We start from the raw sequence: 15,701 nt of genomic DNA, 5'->3' as shown, positions 1-15,701 counted from the left end.
TCTGTTAACTGCACGGGCTCATCTCTTCTCCCAATTTACAAACCCTGAGGGAAGACAGTTTAAAGTATTTTTTATAACCCTTCCAACATCTAGCAGAGAGCCGTAGACAGAGCAGACACGTATTAAATACATGTGGTTCTGTATTAAAATTGGAGAAGTTCTGGCAGAAAAAGTTGAATGTTAGACTGAGGAGATGAAATTCTATGGGAGACAGAGTAGACAGAAGCTAAGAGGCCAACGTCCCTGATGTCCCTGTCTTTAAAAGAAAAAAAAAAATTAGATTCGTTTATTTCAATGAGTGGAAATGAGCGGGGGAAGCATTAAAATATAATTTTAGCTAAAAATAAGAATTTGAACACTGAAATGCCTATACCCTGTTCGAACCCCTAAAATTCAAGAAAAGATATCGCAAGATGTCTCTGCAAGTGTACATGGGAGGGATGCCAATGACCTTCAGAGGACTACTCCTGCCCCACCAGCTGCACACAGAGGGGAAGGCTTGGTCGTTCCTACTGAGGATAGAATGCTTTGTCCTACTGACTTCAGAGCTCCAGGGACCGGCTGTCCCCTCTCAAGTCTTTATACCTTCTGTTTTAAAATTTAAGCATTTCTTTGTATTCATTATATTTCCTAGAAGAAGTTGTACCTTTTGTTTTTTTTAATCCCACTGTATCCTAATTAGTGATTTTCCTAACAGCCTACACACAGTAATTAACCTCCAATCACCATATTCTGGAGAGAATATTGAGTGGCGTCATGGACCAAGCCCACAGCGGGCACAGTGAAGGAGTGCGCAGACCTCCTGTTCGAAACAGGCTCCACTTGAACACAAACTACACCCAATGAACTCAACTCATTCCAACAGTCTAATTGTTAAGTCTGCTTTTGTTTTCTGCCGGGAAGACAACATTAATAAGCCCTCACACCAGCCATAGTTTAAAAAAAAAAAAAAGAGAGGGGACGGAAAGAGAGAGCAAGTGAATTATACCATGGAATAATTAAAACGAAACAGGCCTCTACCTTTCTTGGCTGAGAAACCTGGCAAGTACATCACTGGCTCTGAGTTCTTCAGTTAGCTGTATTGCCATGGAAACTTTCGAAAGATGGGGAGCTTGCACTCGAATCACTCCCTGAGGAACGTCAGCCTGCAAAGCAATAATGACACTGGAACAAAGCTGGCAGCAGCTGGAACATGTAACTCTGTACAATGCATTATACGGTAAGTGTGCTTAACTACTATGCATTTTACTTCACTACATAAAAACCTTAACTACTATATAATGTAATTTGCTAAATTACATCAAACCTCAAATATCCTCTTAATGGTGATAGGAGAACTTCATAATGCCTGTGCAGTAATGCTTAATTATTCTTAAAGATGTAAAGAATGACAGCAATAACCATTACTGCCATATTAAGTGCTGATTTCTGAGTGTTATCTACTAGAGGGTGCTTCTTCATGTAGCAATTTATGAAATTGAATCAGAAAGAAGTTACTTTGCATGCTATTGCAATGTAAGCATTTTAAAAAACATTTCTGCGCATTCACAAAATTTCACAAAAATTTTTGTCCCTGAGAGTATTAAAATAAATGAAACATACTTTTCTAATACATTTGTATTGTGTCTGCTCCTCACGTGGCTGACGAGCATACACTGTGACCGCATACTTTGAACTTGAGATGACCCATTCTAACTCCTTTGCCCACAGACGTTAAGAACATTTTATGTATTTGGAAGGTTATCAGAGAAAGATTTTGAGGATTGTAATATCAAAATATCAACGATGGCATTCAAAATATTAGGCTTAATTAAGTCCGAACGGCTCTGCTAAAATAAACACTAATTCATTATTTATAACCATATGTTCTTGAGCAGATCTTAGACCAAACAGCACGCACAAATTATGTTTAAACATAATGCTTTAAACACTACAAACACCCTGTTTAATTCAACCAAAATTTACTAAACATCTACTGAGTACCAGGCATTGTGCTAAGTCTACTTACCTAGTAAATAAATAAGACACAAGTCTTTCCTGCACAATATTATTTTTGTGCTCATAATATCATTTTTAAATGTATATGGTCTTGTATTTTTTTTAAACAAAGTATAAATATATCACAGATGGAATTAACGTGATTCTTTGCAACGTTTAACAAAAATAAGATGATTTTTAGATCAGGCTGCATAAAAACGCAGGTGCCCCCAAAAGATATGACTGCTTCTCAGTAACATCTGAGATGTAGTGCAAGAATAACAAAGAAAAGCAATACTGCATAGGACCATCAAGGGACAAAAGGGGCTTCCCTGGTGGCGCAGTGGTTGAGAGTCCGCCTGCCGATGCAGGGAACACGGGTTCGTGCCCCGGTCCGGGAAGATCCCACATGCCGCAGAGTGGCTGGGCCGGCGAGCCATGGCCGCTGAGCCTGCGTGCCCGGAACGACAATGGCTTCGTTCCCTGAAGGCTACAAACACACGCTCAACCTGTAGAGACAGGCTGTGCCCTCACCTGACCACTCGGTGAAGCCCCAAAGGGTGCATTCTCTCCAAGCCAGTCAAAGACAAAGCATGTGGTACTGCCCGCTCACCATTCTGCTAGACTAGATGAGGGACTGCATTCCTAGCAGCCTTGTATGACTCCTCTCCCTGGGGATACTGAGCTCAAGCCCTAAAGGACGTCCTGATCCCAACCTGTGCCCAGACCCCTCAATTCCTGCTCTCTCTCTCCCATCCAGCCTGGACCCCTGGCTTGGTTTGCTGACTTCCCATTTCTGGGGCTTGTAGTTTGGCCTGATACCTTACCTAGTCTCTGACCTCCACCTCACCTCTAGTTTACAGGTCTAATTTGCCTTTTCCCTTGATTCTAAGACAGATTTTATTTTCATCTGTAGCATTTTGGAAAATGAGCTGCTTCTTACAATGGATGGGGCATTTCACGTGGTAGTGTTGTTACCCTTTTCCAAAGCAGTTATTCAATCAGTGAAGTATCTTATAACTCAGGGATTACGCTACATGCACTTCTCCCTTGGGGTTCATCTCTAGCTTATATCCTGCTGTGGCCATTCTGCCTGCTGTCCTGGCCTCAACTGTTTCCTCATAGGAGGTGAAAAACAATAAGCTGGGCCTGACAACTTGAACGGTGGAGCAAAAATTGTAATAGCAACAGTTGAAGCACTGAGTCTGTATTGATAAAATCCAATCCACCTTGCCTACTCAGGGAAACAAGTACCAGTATTTTGGATTCTGTTAGTCTATTGTTATAACTATACTATAGGAGGGTCCTAAACAGCAGGTTGGGGTTTGCAGATCGACATCTACTTTATGCTGATTTAAACGTTAGGAAATTCTGCTCAAGTCATAGTGCCAAATATCCTTACACAGAGGCTTTCTTTGGTGAAAGTAATAGCAGCAAAAACTGTTTCCATAATTACATCTTATACAACCCTAGAATATCAAAAACGGCAGGCAAACGTATGCTGACATTTAAAGTGAAGTAAGTTGATATGATTAAGTTTTTATATATAGAAGGTCTACAATAAATGAGTTATACAAGCAAAATGATCCAGAAAAATAATATGTTGCTGTAAAGAGTTCAGGAATATAACAACCTTCCTCTGCTCCCTGCCTCCCCCACTATTCCTTGTGGCATATTCCATTCTTTGGATAAAAAAAGGACAGTCAAAATTCACTACAAACACCATGCTTTCCTATCTTGACGTATGTTCTCCTCCCCTTCTGAAATATCCCCTGCTACCTATCCATTTTTCAAGGCCCAGCTCACACACCTCAAACTGCATGAAACACTCCGTGGAGGGTTTCTGACTCCATAGAATCAAGAGGAATTTCCTCTTTCCACTGAATCTCTTTTATGATGGAGATTCTAATATATGACACCTGTATTCTAGTTACATGACACATATCTGAGTGACATCTGTAGGCATCTATCAATGTTTACTGATTACATGAGTCACTCAAAAATATTTCTCACTGGGGACTTCCCTGGCGGTCCAGTGGTTAAGACTCTGCACTCCCAATGCCAGGGGCATGGGTTCAATCCCAGGTTGGGGAACTAGATCCCGCATGCTGCACAGCACGGCCAAAAAAAAAAAAAAATATATATATATATATATATATATATATATATATATATATATATATATATATACACACACACACACACACACACATATAATTTCTCTCTAAAAATGGTATGCTAATAAAAGTAAAATTTCTCCAGAATAAAATAAACTATACCAATGAGTATTTTCCTTAATAGCAGAAAATAGTCTTAGGAATATTGTCTGAAAGAAACAAGTTAAGTTGCTTCTATCTACCACATGGTACTACTACTCCCCTTGCTACTGGGAAAAGACAGGGAGGGAAAGAGAACAGAAGAAAGGACTTAAAGATGCTACAAGGGATAATTCAGTCATTTGGTCCTGCAGAGAGTAACCAACATTAGCTGCACCTGCTTGGGGATGCAGCCACTTCTCCCCCAAGGCATCTCATGAACAACTAAAGACCCCTAACAATATGACCATGGCCTATACTTTCTAAATGAGGTCAGGGATCATACTTTGGAGAGTATGGCCATAATTTCTTATAAAACCTAACATTGAAATCAGGGTGGTGTCAGGGGTTGTACCCAATAGCACCACATCTGACACAGGAATCCAGAGTCTCTCTGATTGTTAGTTTAGAAGGAAGAGGCCCAGGTACCAGCTTCTGAGGGCACTTGAGAGTTCTCATGCATATGTGAAAAGTCAGGTAATTGCTGTATTTTGGCTTTTGCCAGCATATGGGGAGTGGCGTGTGTACAGGTTTCTTATGGCTATGAAATTAAACATTTCCCACACCCTTCCCCTCGGTGCACGTGTATGTGTGTGTGTTTGTGTGTGAGAAACAGTAACAATTCTCAGAGTGTTTATTTCTGTGGTAATACATCCCATCTAAATTCTCACAACAATAAAAAGATTAACAGCCTGACTCAACTTGAATCTACCCTGCCTTTTGCTGTGGGAGGAGAAATTAGTTTAACTGGTAACGTGCAATGGTTAAAGATGAAGTGTTTAGAAGTTGTTTCTGGAAAGTTTTCCCTGGATTTCTTGACAAGGGTGGCCAAATGATATTTACTAAAGATGATAAACAATAAATGATGTCAAAGCTCTCATTTAAATAGTGTATGACGACTACTATTAAGCTCCAGGATCATGGTGTATCGAATACTAAAGCTATTAGTATGCTAATTACACTGAGCTGCCAGGCTTTGAATAGACGCAACATGCCTGATCATTAAGCCAAACCGTCTGTTCTTAGCTTGAGCCGTAAAAATAACTAAGTCTGTGAGTAGTATAATCTTTGTAACCTTCCTATTTCACTTTTTTTTTTTTTTTTTGCCTTAACAGCTGTGACTCTGTCCCTTACTTTTAAATTTCTTTGGTGTGCTTGGGAGCTGAAGTTTTATGATGTACAGCAGGACTGGAGAAGAGCAGTATCTGACTAACATGCCATTAAAAATTAGTCACAAAGGATTTTACAACTTACAAAATGTTAGTTAATTTCTTATGCATGCAAAGACTGTTAAAATAGAGAAAATGATCTCATACGGCCCTCACATGTTTTACACATTGAACGAAAGTATATTTTTAAAAATAGGATTTTAGTTCTTACTATCCGGTAAAATAAACAATGATTTTAGTATTTTCTCAAAAGGTGTAGATAAATACTGTGTTGCTCATATTTTTACACTCTAGAGGCCATAAATTTAATGTCAGACCCTCAGGAGAAATGTTAATTTCTTCTTTTAAATTAAAAGCTAATTTAAATGTAAAGCTGACATTTTTTAATACTACAAAAAAAACCTTTTACGTTCAAAAGGGCAAATTGGACATATAACTTTCTCAAATAAAGGCCAGATATAACACACATTTTAGAAAATTTAACAAGGACATTTTAGCAGGGTATCTTAAACTAAAATGGCATATTCCTCACTTGGAGGTGGAGATACAGAAGTCGTTTTCTGTTGTCTTGAACTGTCTGCTCTGACTATAACTGGCCTTTTGTTATCCAAATGCTTAAACTTTTATCCAACTTACAGATTCAGAGAACATTAAAGAAGGGCCTGAAGTAACTTCCAAAATTAATAATCACTTAATTGATAATGAAATAAGTTGTGATATTTTTCTCTTTTAATATGGTATTTAAGTACTATAAAAAAATCAGAGAATGTCTGAAAAAGAAACAAGATTTTGTGCTTGATATTGTAATTTGATTTTCCACATGAGTCCCCAACTAGATCCAGACACTGTTTCCAGACCTAAAGCAGATGCTTGAAACTGTACCTGCGACAATGCTCTGGGTCAGAGCTGTTAAGTGAAACCAGAGATGGAATTCTAAACAGAGCTGTGACTAGACACACAACTTCGGCCACAAACGACCCAGAGTCTCCACCGCACTGCTGCCAACTCCAGGATTCTTCTGGAGAATGGCAGAAGATGAGAGAAACAGATTTCTTTTCCATGTCCAAAACCCTAAAAACGTTACCAGATCATTTTGGAATTCTTAGAGAGTCTTGTAAGCTCTCTAAAGCTCAAGCTCTCGACTGTTAATTAAGGGTGTGACCAGCAGATCATCCTGAGTTAACACTGAAGCTCACCTTAGGAAGAGAGAACTTTTGTTCCCTCTACAATGAGGGCAGATGTGGTGAGCAGCCTGGCTTATTTCACGGAATCTCACAGAGCCCCACTTTGTGCTCACGCTCTCTCATAAATGTACAGCTTCCTTTTACTTTCAGAGGTAAGCTTAAACGACAGAAGAAAACTCACCCAGATCTAAGTCCACAATGGACTTGAAACCTGCATGATTCAGCAATTCATAACCAGATGCTCATCAAAGCTGCCCTAGAGCCTTTTTAGACAGGGATGCAGTCTGAGGTAATTACGGGTGAAATGATGAAAGGTCTGTGATTTCCTTAAAAATACTAAAAGGAAAAAAGGTGTGGAAGACAAGATGAAACAGGATTAAAAAAATATGGGTGATTGCTGGTGATGGGTTTATGGAGGTTCATATACTATTCTATCTTTGTGTATGTTAGAAAACTTCCATAATAAAATTAAATATATGTGCACACAAACACATATACAGCAAATGGGGGGAAAATTACCCTGACAGTTTTTATACAATACACACGTACAGGTACTGCTCTGGGAGATTCTGATTCAGTAGGTCTGGGAAGCAGCACAGGCATGGTTTTTTGCTTTTTGTTTTTTAAAATAATACCACAGAAGCCCCTATTGTATACTTCTGGTTAAACACCATTAATCTGGTCTTACTCTCATTTTATAGAAGAAACTGAGACCCCGAGAGAGAAAATGATTTGCCATTAATGTCTCGTTAATGGCAAAGCTAGGGCTATATCAAGCCAAATGACTCCTGGTGTTTGATGTCGTATGTGTATATACGTGTGTGTGTGTGTGTGTGTGTGTGTGTGTGTGTGTGTGTGTGAGATATCATTCCCAACTACAAGTTGAAGGCTGTCAGAAAATGGTTATTTTCAAATAGTCTACAATTATGTTATTTTTCACTAAGTGTTTCCTCTTGCTGTAATTAATAGATGTCTCATTAGTACTTAAGAAATTCACACTTGCACCAAATAATTAATATGCTGCAGTCATTATAAACATTGGTCTTGTTAAGTAGATTGTGTTCCTTACAACCTGATTCAACCTATTAATTTACCTAGTCAAGCATGTCTTAATAACATGAATGCCCAATTATATATAGTTAACATTAATAGCATACAGAGGGCTTTAAAAAAATATTGCCTTGATGAATTCTCATGATCTATAATCTCTTGTCTTTCACATTTCAATCCCTAGAAAGCATGGTTTCTTCCATCAATAGTCACAGACAATGCTTTGGAGAAAGTCACAACTAACCTTTCAAATGCAAAATCTAGAGGACCTCTTATCCAAGGCTAACCTTACTCAACCTCTCCGTAGCATTTGGTACTACTGATCAAGCTCCATTACTTTATTCTTCCCCCAGGGGGCTAAGACACTACAGTCTTCAACTTTCTCTTACTTCCTATTATTTCCTGCCCTCTTCTACCAGTTCCGTTTCCATGGCCCACTACTTAAATATTGGTGTTTTTGCCTTTTTGATTTCTTACCCCATATATCCACTTGTGTAACAGGAACCAGTCTGTGCCTTCAACTACAATCTCTATGTTGGTCCCAAAGGCACACCTCCAGCTCTGGCCACCCTCTGAGCTTCAGGCCCACATAGCCAACTTTCACAAAGGCATGTCAACCCCAAATGCCAAAAACTGACTATCTCATCGAAGTCTGTTCCTTTTGTTGGATGTTTTATCTTGATGATAAAATCACCCCAAGTAAAATCAGCAAGTCATTCTAGATTCCTTCTTCTTGCACATTCCTTACATCTAATCAGTTTCACCATCTCACTGATATGGGTCTTACTGGCTCACATTCAACACTTCTTTCCATTCCCATTGCTGGGCCTTAGCTCAACCCAGAACTGTTTTTAAAGCTATATATTAAACATACCTAATAATGGCAGTAATACATGTTCAATTTTATTACTATACATAAGCCCAGGATTTGGGGATGGAGTTTTTCTGTGCTCTATGGGGAAAGAGAGGATAACAGTAGAGAGACCTGGATTTAAAGTCATATAGACTTGGTTTCAAATTACAGCTCCACCACTTCCTATCTAGATAACCTTAAGTAAGTTACTTAACATTGCTGAGACTCACTTTCCTGATCTGAAAAAAAAAAAAAAATGAGACTATTTTAATAATAAACTCCAACTAAACTACTATGAATATTAAATAAAATGTTGGTAAAATGTTTAGCAGCATACCTGACCTCTGGTGAGCATTCAAAATAACGATAATTATTACCCCTTACAAATACAGCGATGAACTGTTCACTGATTTGTAACTTCTTCTTTCAACATATTACAAATATCTTCCAATGCCAATATATACACTTGTCCATTTTCATGGTATTTCATTATATAGATATGCCATAATATATTTAACTAACCACCTCTTTCCCTCTGGATTATTTCTAATTTTGGCCAGTATAGAGAAAATGGCAATGAACTTAAGCATAACTATTTGCATGCTCGTCTGATTATCCCCTCTGAAGGAATTTCTAAGTCCAATGAGGAGCATGGTTTTCAAGATTTTGCCACATGCCAACTGCTCTCCAGAGGGATTCTACCAGTTTATATATTCCCATCAACAATGAAATTAGCTGGCATCTCCTACCAAACCTCCTCTCTCACACTCCTCCAATGTATCCCTCACCTGCCATCGTAACAGCTGTTCTAAAATGCAAATATAATCATGTAACTGCTGGGGTCACAGCTTTCAGCAGTTCCCTGCCACATACAGAAGAGAAGCCTGGCTCCCTGCTGAGCCCCATTCCCGCCTTCCTTCTGCCCCTGCCCCTCCATGTACCTCACTGGCCAGGATGACTGAATTTTCCCTCCAAACACCCTCAGTCCTCCCCACTTAGATATCCAACACACACCTCACACTCAACAGGCCCTAGGTTGAAATTATTATCTTCCCTATCTAAGTGTCAATTCCACACATCAAAGAGTTGTTTAACAAATAAAAAACATGCCAGTTTCATTCAAATGATTTGTGGGGAGAGTCAAGAAACACAAACCAACAGGAAAAATGTGGGGACAGTGTGGAAGGGGATAGTTTATCGAAACATAGATAGCTCACGTTCCACCCAAAGGGAAGAGCTGCTCCTTGGATCCAGGCAATTGTTAGCCTGCAGGAAACAGGTCCCCTACGGCAAGGGGACATGAGGATGCTCCCACCTCCAAACTGTCAAGTCAAGATGGAAGTCCAGACTTTCATGTTAAATCTTTTCGAGTTAACATTCTGGCAACTGATGGAAGCCTATGTAGAAAACTGATTAGTTGGTGACTCACCACATAAGCATAGTATTTGACATTATCTTCTACTTTCTTTGTTGTCCTGTAATTGTTTCCTGGGTACATTTTTTCTCCCTAAGAAAATGATAGCAGCTTGGAAAAAACCTCTGGCAACTGATGAAACTTTTTCAACCGAAATGACAAGGTACATGACCTCCACTGTGGGCCACCATCACCGATGGTGACCACTCTACCAGGAAGCTCCTCTGCTAGGGAGACTTAACGCCTGACATGTGTTTCTCATGCCTCTGCTCTACTCTCTGGTGAAGCCCCTCTGATGCCCACTTCCTGTCTGATAGCCCAGGGTCCTCAGGTCAGGCTCCATCACACACCTCTAGCACTTCTGAGCCCAACCCTCCTACATCCCTCTCTGGCTCCCTGTAGGGGAGCAGCAGGCCCATCTCCTCGGAAGACCTAACAGGAAGTGGGGCTTCAGCACCAAGGAGGCTCTTAGTAGTATTTTGTCAGAATAATCACTGAATTTCTCAGAAGGGATCACCAAAACTCGAAGATTAAGTGACACCTAATACATGATGAAACTGAGAGTTAAATCCAGGCTTAAATCCCAAGTCTTAAACTGACAATACAGCTTCTAACTAGTCCAGACAGAATTCTCAGACCAGCTCTCCTCTATTTAACCCAAAGTACCAACTAAAGAAATCCAAGTTAATGCTGTTTTTCTATAAATGACAAAATAATTTAAACGTTCCATCTTCAAAAAAAGTAACATTTTAATTTTTGTCTAAGGACTTATTATTAAAAAGGTACAGCACAAATTTTGTTTTCTTAGATACACACTATTCCTCAGAGTATCACATTATAACGGTCTTAATTAAAAAGACAAGGATATAAAGTCACCTAAGTTAATGTGAATAATCAGGGCTACAAAAGAGGTTCACGTATTCATAATCTTTAGAGGTAATAGAACATTCTCAGTTAAACAAGAATGATATCTCAAAAATCCTTTCTAACCTGTATAGCATTTCTCAAAAAATATAAACACTATGTACAATTCCCACTTATTAAATTTTATGCTTTTAAAGATACTTTGAAATTGACCAAAAACAGTTTAATGCCAGGAGAATGCTATTTTGTAAGAGTGAGAGCTATAAATAAATAAAGGAGAAAAAAAAATTTTGTGTGATTACTGGATCCCTAAGTAGGCCAAAGCAGAAAAATCAAAGGCTGATAATTGCATTTCCACATTATTCCACAAGATGTCAGCATGTAACTGAGGAACTTCTATGGTGGTGATGGTGGTGGAGGGGTGTCTTCACCATAAATAGAACAATAGAAACCCTTGCATTTCATGATCTTAAGTTAGAGCTTTGGTAACTCACTTCTTCTGAATGTGTTTTCATGTATATTTCATTATTGTAAACCCAGTTCTTACTATACTCTTACAGAAGTTTATGAATACTAAGAGTTAAATATCCCTTTTTTGAAACAGTTTAATTTTCTGCATTCCAACATAACTCTCTCCAAGTTCTTAAGTTCCAGTTAAGACACTTTAAGGACTTACTGAAGTCTAGGAAAGATCTCAGGCACTACACCAATATTGACCTATTTGTTTATCTGGGTTAGTTTTTTTCCTCATTTTACAGATGAGAAAATTGAAGGAAAAAAGGTCAATGGTTCACACAAGGGACTGTTTTAATTACTAAACATTACACATTTAGTGGGCAACTGGAATCTCCACAGAGTCCTCTGTGTGTTTATGTGTGGGTGGGGGTGTGCTGAGACAATCCTGTCTTGTTATCTTCCTTTGTTCCTTAACAACAGCTCACATGCTGAGTCACCAAGACCTGTGCAACTATCCGTATTCATCATTAGTACTAATAGGAGCGTAGCTACCATTATTGATGCCTTTAACTTATATATAGTACCAGAGCCTACTAAGTGTATAGAAATTCATCCTACAAAAACATTCAAAACTCTTTGTTGTATCTAAGATATTAAAAACAGTACTGCAATCTGTATAACTACGTATATCTTCAAGTTTTTCTTACATCATTTGCACTCTTATCTTGCTTTTCATATTTTTCCCGGTCATAAGCCATTTTCTTCAGCAATTTCTTCATGGCTTTTTTATCTTTTCTATGATTTTCAGTGTTTTGTTTCCTCACTTGGTTGACAATAAACTTGGGAATCTATGGAGAAATGAAATTAAGTTTGGGGAGGAAAAAGAAGTAGTACCATTTTAAACTATAGAAATAATTATCTTTATTTCTTATATTTGGAGAGAAGTAAAGACTCTGTCTATTTGATAAGACTATGCCATTCATTAAATGGGAAAAAAATTCATCATCTTACCTACCATGTGTACAGAGCATGTGTACAGAGCATCCAGGTGATGATAATTACCACCCACTGTGTAAGGTTCAAAAAGAAGCTTAGGGACTTCCCTGGTGCAGTGGTTAAAAATCCGCCTGCCAATGCAGGGAACACAGGTTCGAGCCCTGGTCCGGGAAGATATCACATGCCACAGAGCAGCTAAGCCCGTGCACCACAGCTACTGAGCCTGCACCCTAGAGCCCACGAGCCACAACTAGGGAGACTGCGTGCTGCAGCTACTAAAGCCCGTGCACCTAGAGCCCGTGCTCTGCAACAAGAGAAGCCTGCGCACCACAATGAAGAGTAGCCCCTGCTCGCCACAACTAGAGAAAGCCCGCACACAGCAACGAAGACCCAACGCAGCCAAACTATTAATTAATTGATTAATTTTAAAAAAGAGGTTTGGTGAAGTTCAAGGACATAGTGACCATCTTCTACGCCAGGACTGGAGACTGCCTGAGGTGATGGGCATTAGGCACCACGAACTCAGCAGTTAGTCCCTTTAGCAGCCACCTATCTACAAGCGAGCCTCCAACTAACCTATACCCTTCTAATAACCAGCTAGCCTCTCCTGTCAAAAGAGAAAGAAAAACTCACCAATAAACAAGAGCTGACCGGTACCTAGCAATAATCCAGGAAAAAATAATCCTCAGAAATTCCATTAGCAAAAATAAAATATTTTAGAAGTTACCAAACTGAAACACTTAATGTAGGCATTTTAAAAACTGAGACTTTTAAAAGTAGACATCAATTTTTTTAACAGCATTTGAAATCACCTATATTGGTTACCTTTTTATAGAGACTATAACAATAAAAAGACTTCAGAATCTAGATATCATCACTCATTAACAGAACTTGAAAATATATACTTACTGTCCACAGAAGTTTTTGATACTTAATCAATAAGTGCATGATATTAGCTATCCCAGCTGCCATTACAAATTCTCGCTGTTCACTGGACTTCAAACCCAATGTATGATACATGAAGAGATTCGGGGCCATGACCATTGCTACATTCATGACCGTCATCTTGTTTTTCTCTTTATTGTCCACGACTCTTTGGAGAAATTCAAGCAGGGCCTGAAACAGAAATAACGCTTTGAGACCTGTGTTAGACATGAAGATAAGAGATTAAGGCACTGCAGGGATTTTTGTTTATTAAAAAAAATAATAAGTTGTGCATAACCACAGTCAGCCAGCCACATCCAGTGGGCCTTGTCCTCAAAGCTGCTCCATTGCTTAACACGCCCGGAGCTGGTGCTGTGTTTCCGCTGTGGACTATGGCCCTGGGGAATGAGGCAAGAGGACACACATCTGAGCTGGGCAGTGGGGAGAGGGATGGAGAAGCGTCAGACCGCCTGCCTATCAAAGCCATGGAGCACTGAAAAATAGTTCAAAATATCAAACAAGTATTCACTTGCTGCAGGAAGTGCTGTACTTTTATCTCTAAATATTAAAAAAAAAATCCATTAAAAAGGCTCGTTCAATCTCAGTTGCGTTTGTTTTAAGGGACTCAATAGCTGGCTGACTTGAAATCCAAAAAGAATGGAGACTGGGATGGGGGGAAGGGGAAATAGAGACAAAGAGAAGATAATTTTTTTCAAAAAAATGAATGAACGAAAAGAAGCTTTTCACCAGAACAGGCTAGTTTATGCTCAGTTTGATGCCCCCCCACTTCCCACCTCCATGGACAACACTTATGTGTCCTCTGAGCGCCCTTCCACAAAAGCCACGGCAGCTTAGATCACCCTCCTTCTGCTAGGGCATAAAGCTTTAAGTTCTTCTTTTGCTTTCTTTCTTGAATCAATTTTGGTCCGAAACATTAACAACAATAACTGCACAGATATTCAATGATCTCTACAGGCGAGGCATTGTTTTAAGAACTTCATAGAGATCACCTCACTTAATCCTGATTGGAAATAGATGCCGTAATTGATCCCCATCATACAGATGAGAAAATAGCGTCTAAGAGAATGGATGTAACTTACCAGAGGTCACAGAGCAAGCACATGGTGGAGAAGGAATTTAATTGCCTGTCTATCTGGCTTTGTTTCTGAACTCTTAACTATTAAAAGAAGCATGTTATCATACTTAGCCTAAAACTCCTACCTGAAAAAGTTCAAACAAACTATGCCAAAATGGAAAAACAAAACAAAAACAAAAAAACTTTGTTCATCTCTCACAGGATTTCAGGGGAAAAAATATTCCTATAAGCTCTAACAACTTGATCTTGAGTCCAGTTTAATACTATATAGACCCTCAAAGTTTGAAACAAACTAAAGGCATAGCCTATTTAACAATGAGATTTATGTATCTAATTTCTGGTCCAGTGCTCACAAAGTTAAACTGTAATCCAAGCATAAGGTTATATAGAAACAACACCTTCTCAAATGAGGACAAAAGATTAATTGGTAAGGTTTGGAAAAAATATTTAATTTTATTCCAGAGACCAGAATAATTATTCAGGGACCAGTGTATCTCTTTCTTTACAAGCATAAATTGCAGAGATTAGGTAATAAACCACTTAAATGTGGGGTACATAATACAATAAAGTTATTCAAAATATTACTATCAGGATATTAGAATATGTGTGTGTATATGTAGATATGAAACTAATAAAATGTTAACCTAGCCTTTGCTGAAAGAACTTCATCTTTGGATATACTGTCTCTTCATCTGATCTATAAGCACTGTCCTTTCTTAAAAGTATCTATCACCAGGACTTCCCTGGTGGTCCACTGGTTAAGACTCTGTGCTTCCAATGCAGGGGGCACGGGTTTGATCCCTGGTCAGGGAACTAAGATCCCACGTGCCACGAGGTGTGGACAAAAAAAAAAAAAATGTATCTATCACCAGTCTGGTGTTATGTAAGTATCACCGGACCCACTCTCTGAAAACTCAGTTTGAGTCTTAGCACAGTTACTTATTAGCTATGTGTGATCTTGGGATAAACCTTTTTGGCATCCCTGTTCTTTAAAGTCTTCTCATTCATAAAATGTGTACTTTTTAAAATTTTAAAGTAGTTTTAATTTAATGAGAATTTTAATGGGAATTCTAATCTCCTAGCCTGCCAGGATTAAGCAAGAAAATGTATACAATGAACTTCTTAAAACTACAAAAAGGATAAACACATGCCAATAATTATATTAACATGAATTCCCCACTGATCTCTTAACATTAGTCTTTGTTATTCCTCCAAGTCAAAGGGTAGGTGTGATCATTGGTCAAAATGCACGATAACCCAAGGTTAAAAAAAAATCTTGGTCAAGCAACTTGCCTAAAGACAGCTGTTGCTCTAGACTTAAACCAGGACATGGGATTTAACATGGTCCCTCCAAACCCTTAGATATGCTGTAGAAATAGTCTACACAAGTCATGTACATGATC

General features: G+C 38.8%; 1 protein-coding gene across 7 annotated transcripts in view; it reads right to left on the bottom strand.

The window, feature by feature from the left end:
* The window catches only part of ARHGAP18 (Rho GTPase activating protein 18), a 199,742-nt gene that overhangs the window by 73,521 nt on the left and 110,520 nt on the right, over positions 1-15,701 (bottom strand). For all 7 annotated transcript variants that reach the window (XM_067702130.1, XM_067702134.1, XM_067702133.1 and 4 more), the window contains exons 11-13: positions 13,188-13,394; positions 11,990-12,130; positions 1,021-1,145 (exon numbers count right to left, since the gene is read on the bottom strand). In XM_067702130.1, coding sequence (XP_067558231.1) covers positions 1,021-1,145; positions 11,990-12,130; positions 13,188-13,394 — 473 coding nt within the window. The remainder of the gene's footprint in view (positions 1-1,020; positions 1,146-11,989; positions 12,131-13,187; positions 13,395-15,701) is intronic.

The sequence above is a fragment of the Pseudorca crassidens genome, chromosome 13, assembly GCF_039906515.1.
Source record: "Pseudorca crassidens isolate mPseCra1 chromosome 13, mPseCra1.hap1, whole genome shotgun sequence".
NCBI lineage: Eukaryota > Metazoa > Chordata > Mammalia > Artiodactyla > Delphinidae > Pseudorca > Pseudorca crassidens.
Note: the sequence above shows the minus strand (reverse complement) of the source record. Positions and strands in the feature narration are given on the sequence as shown.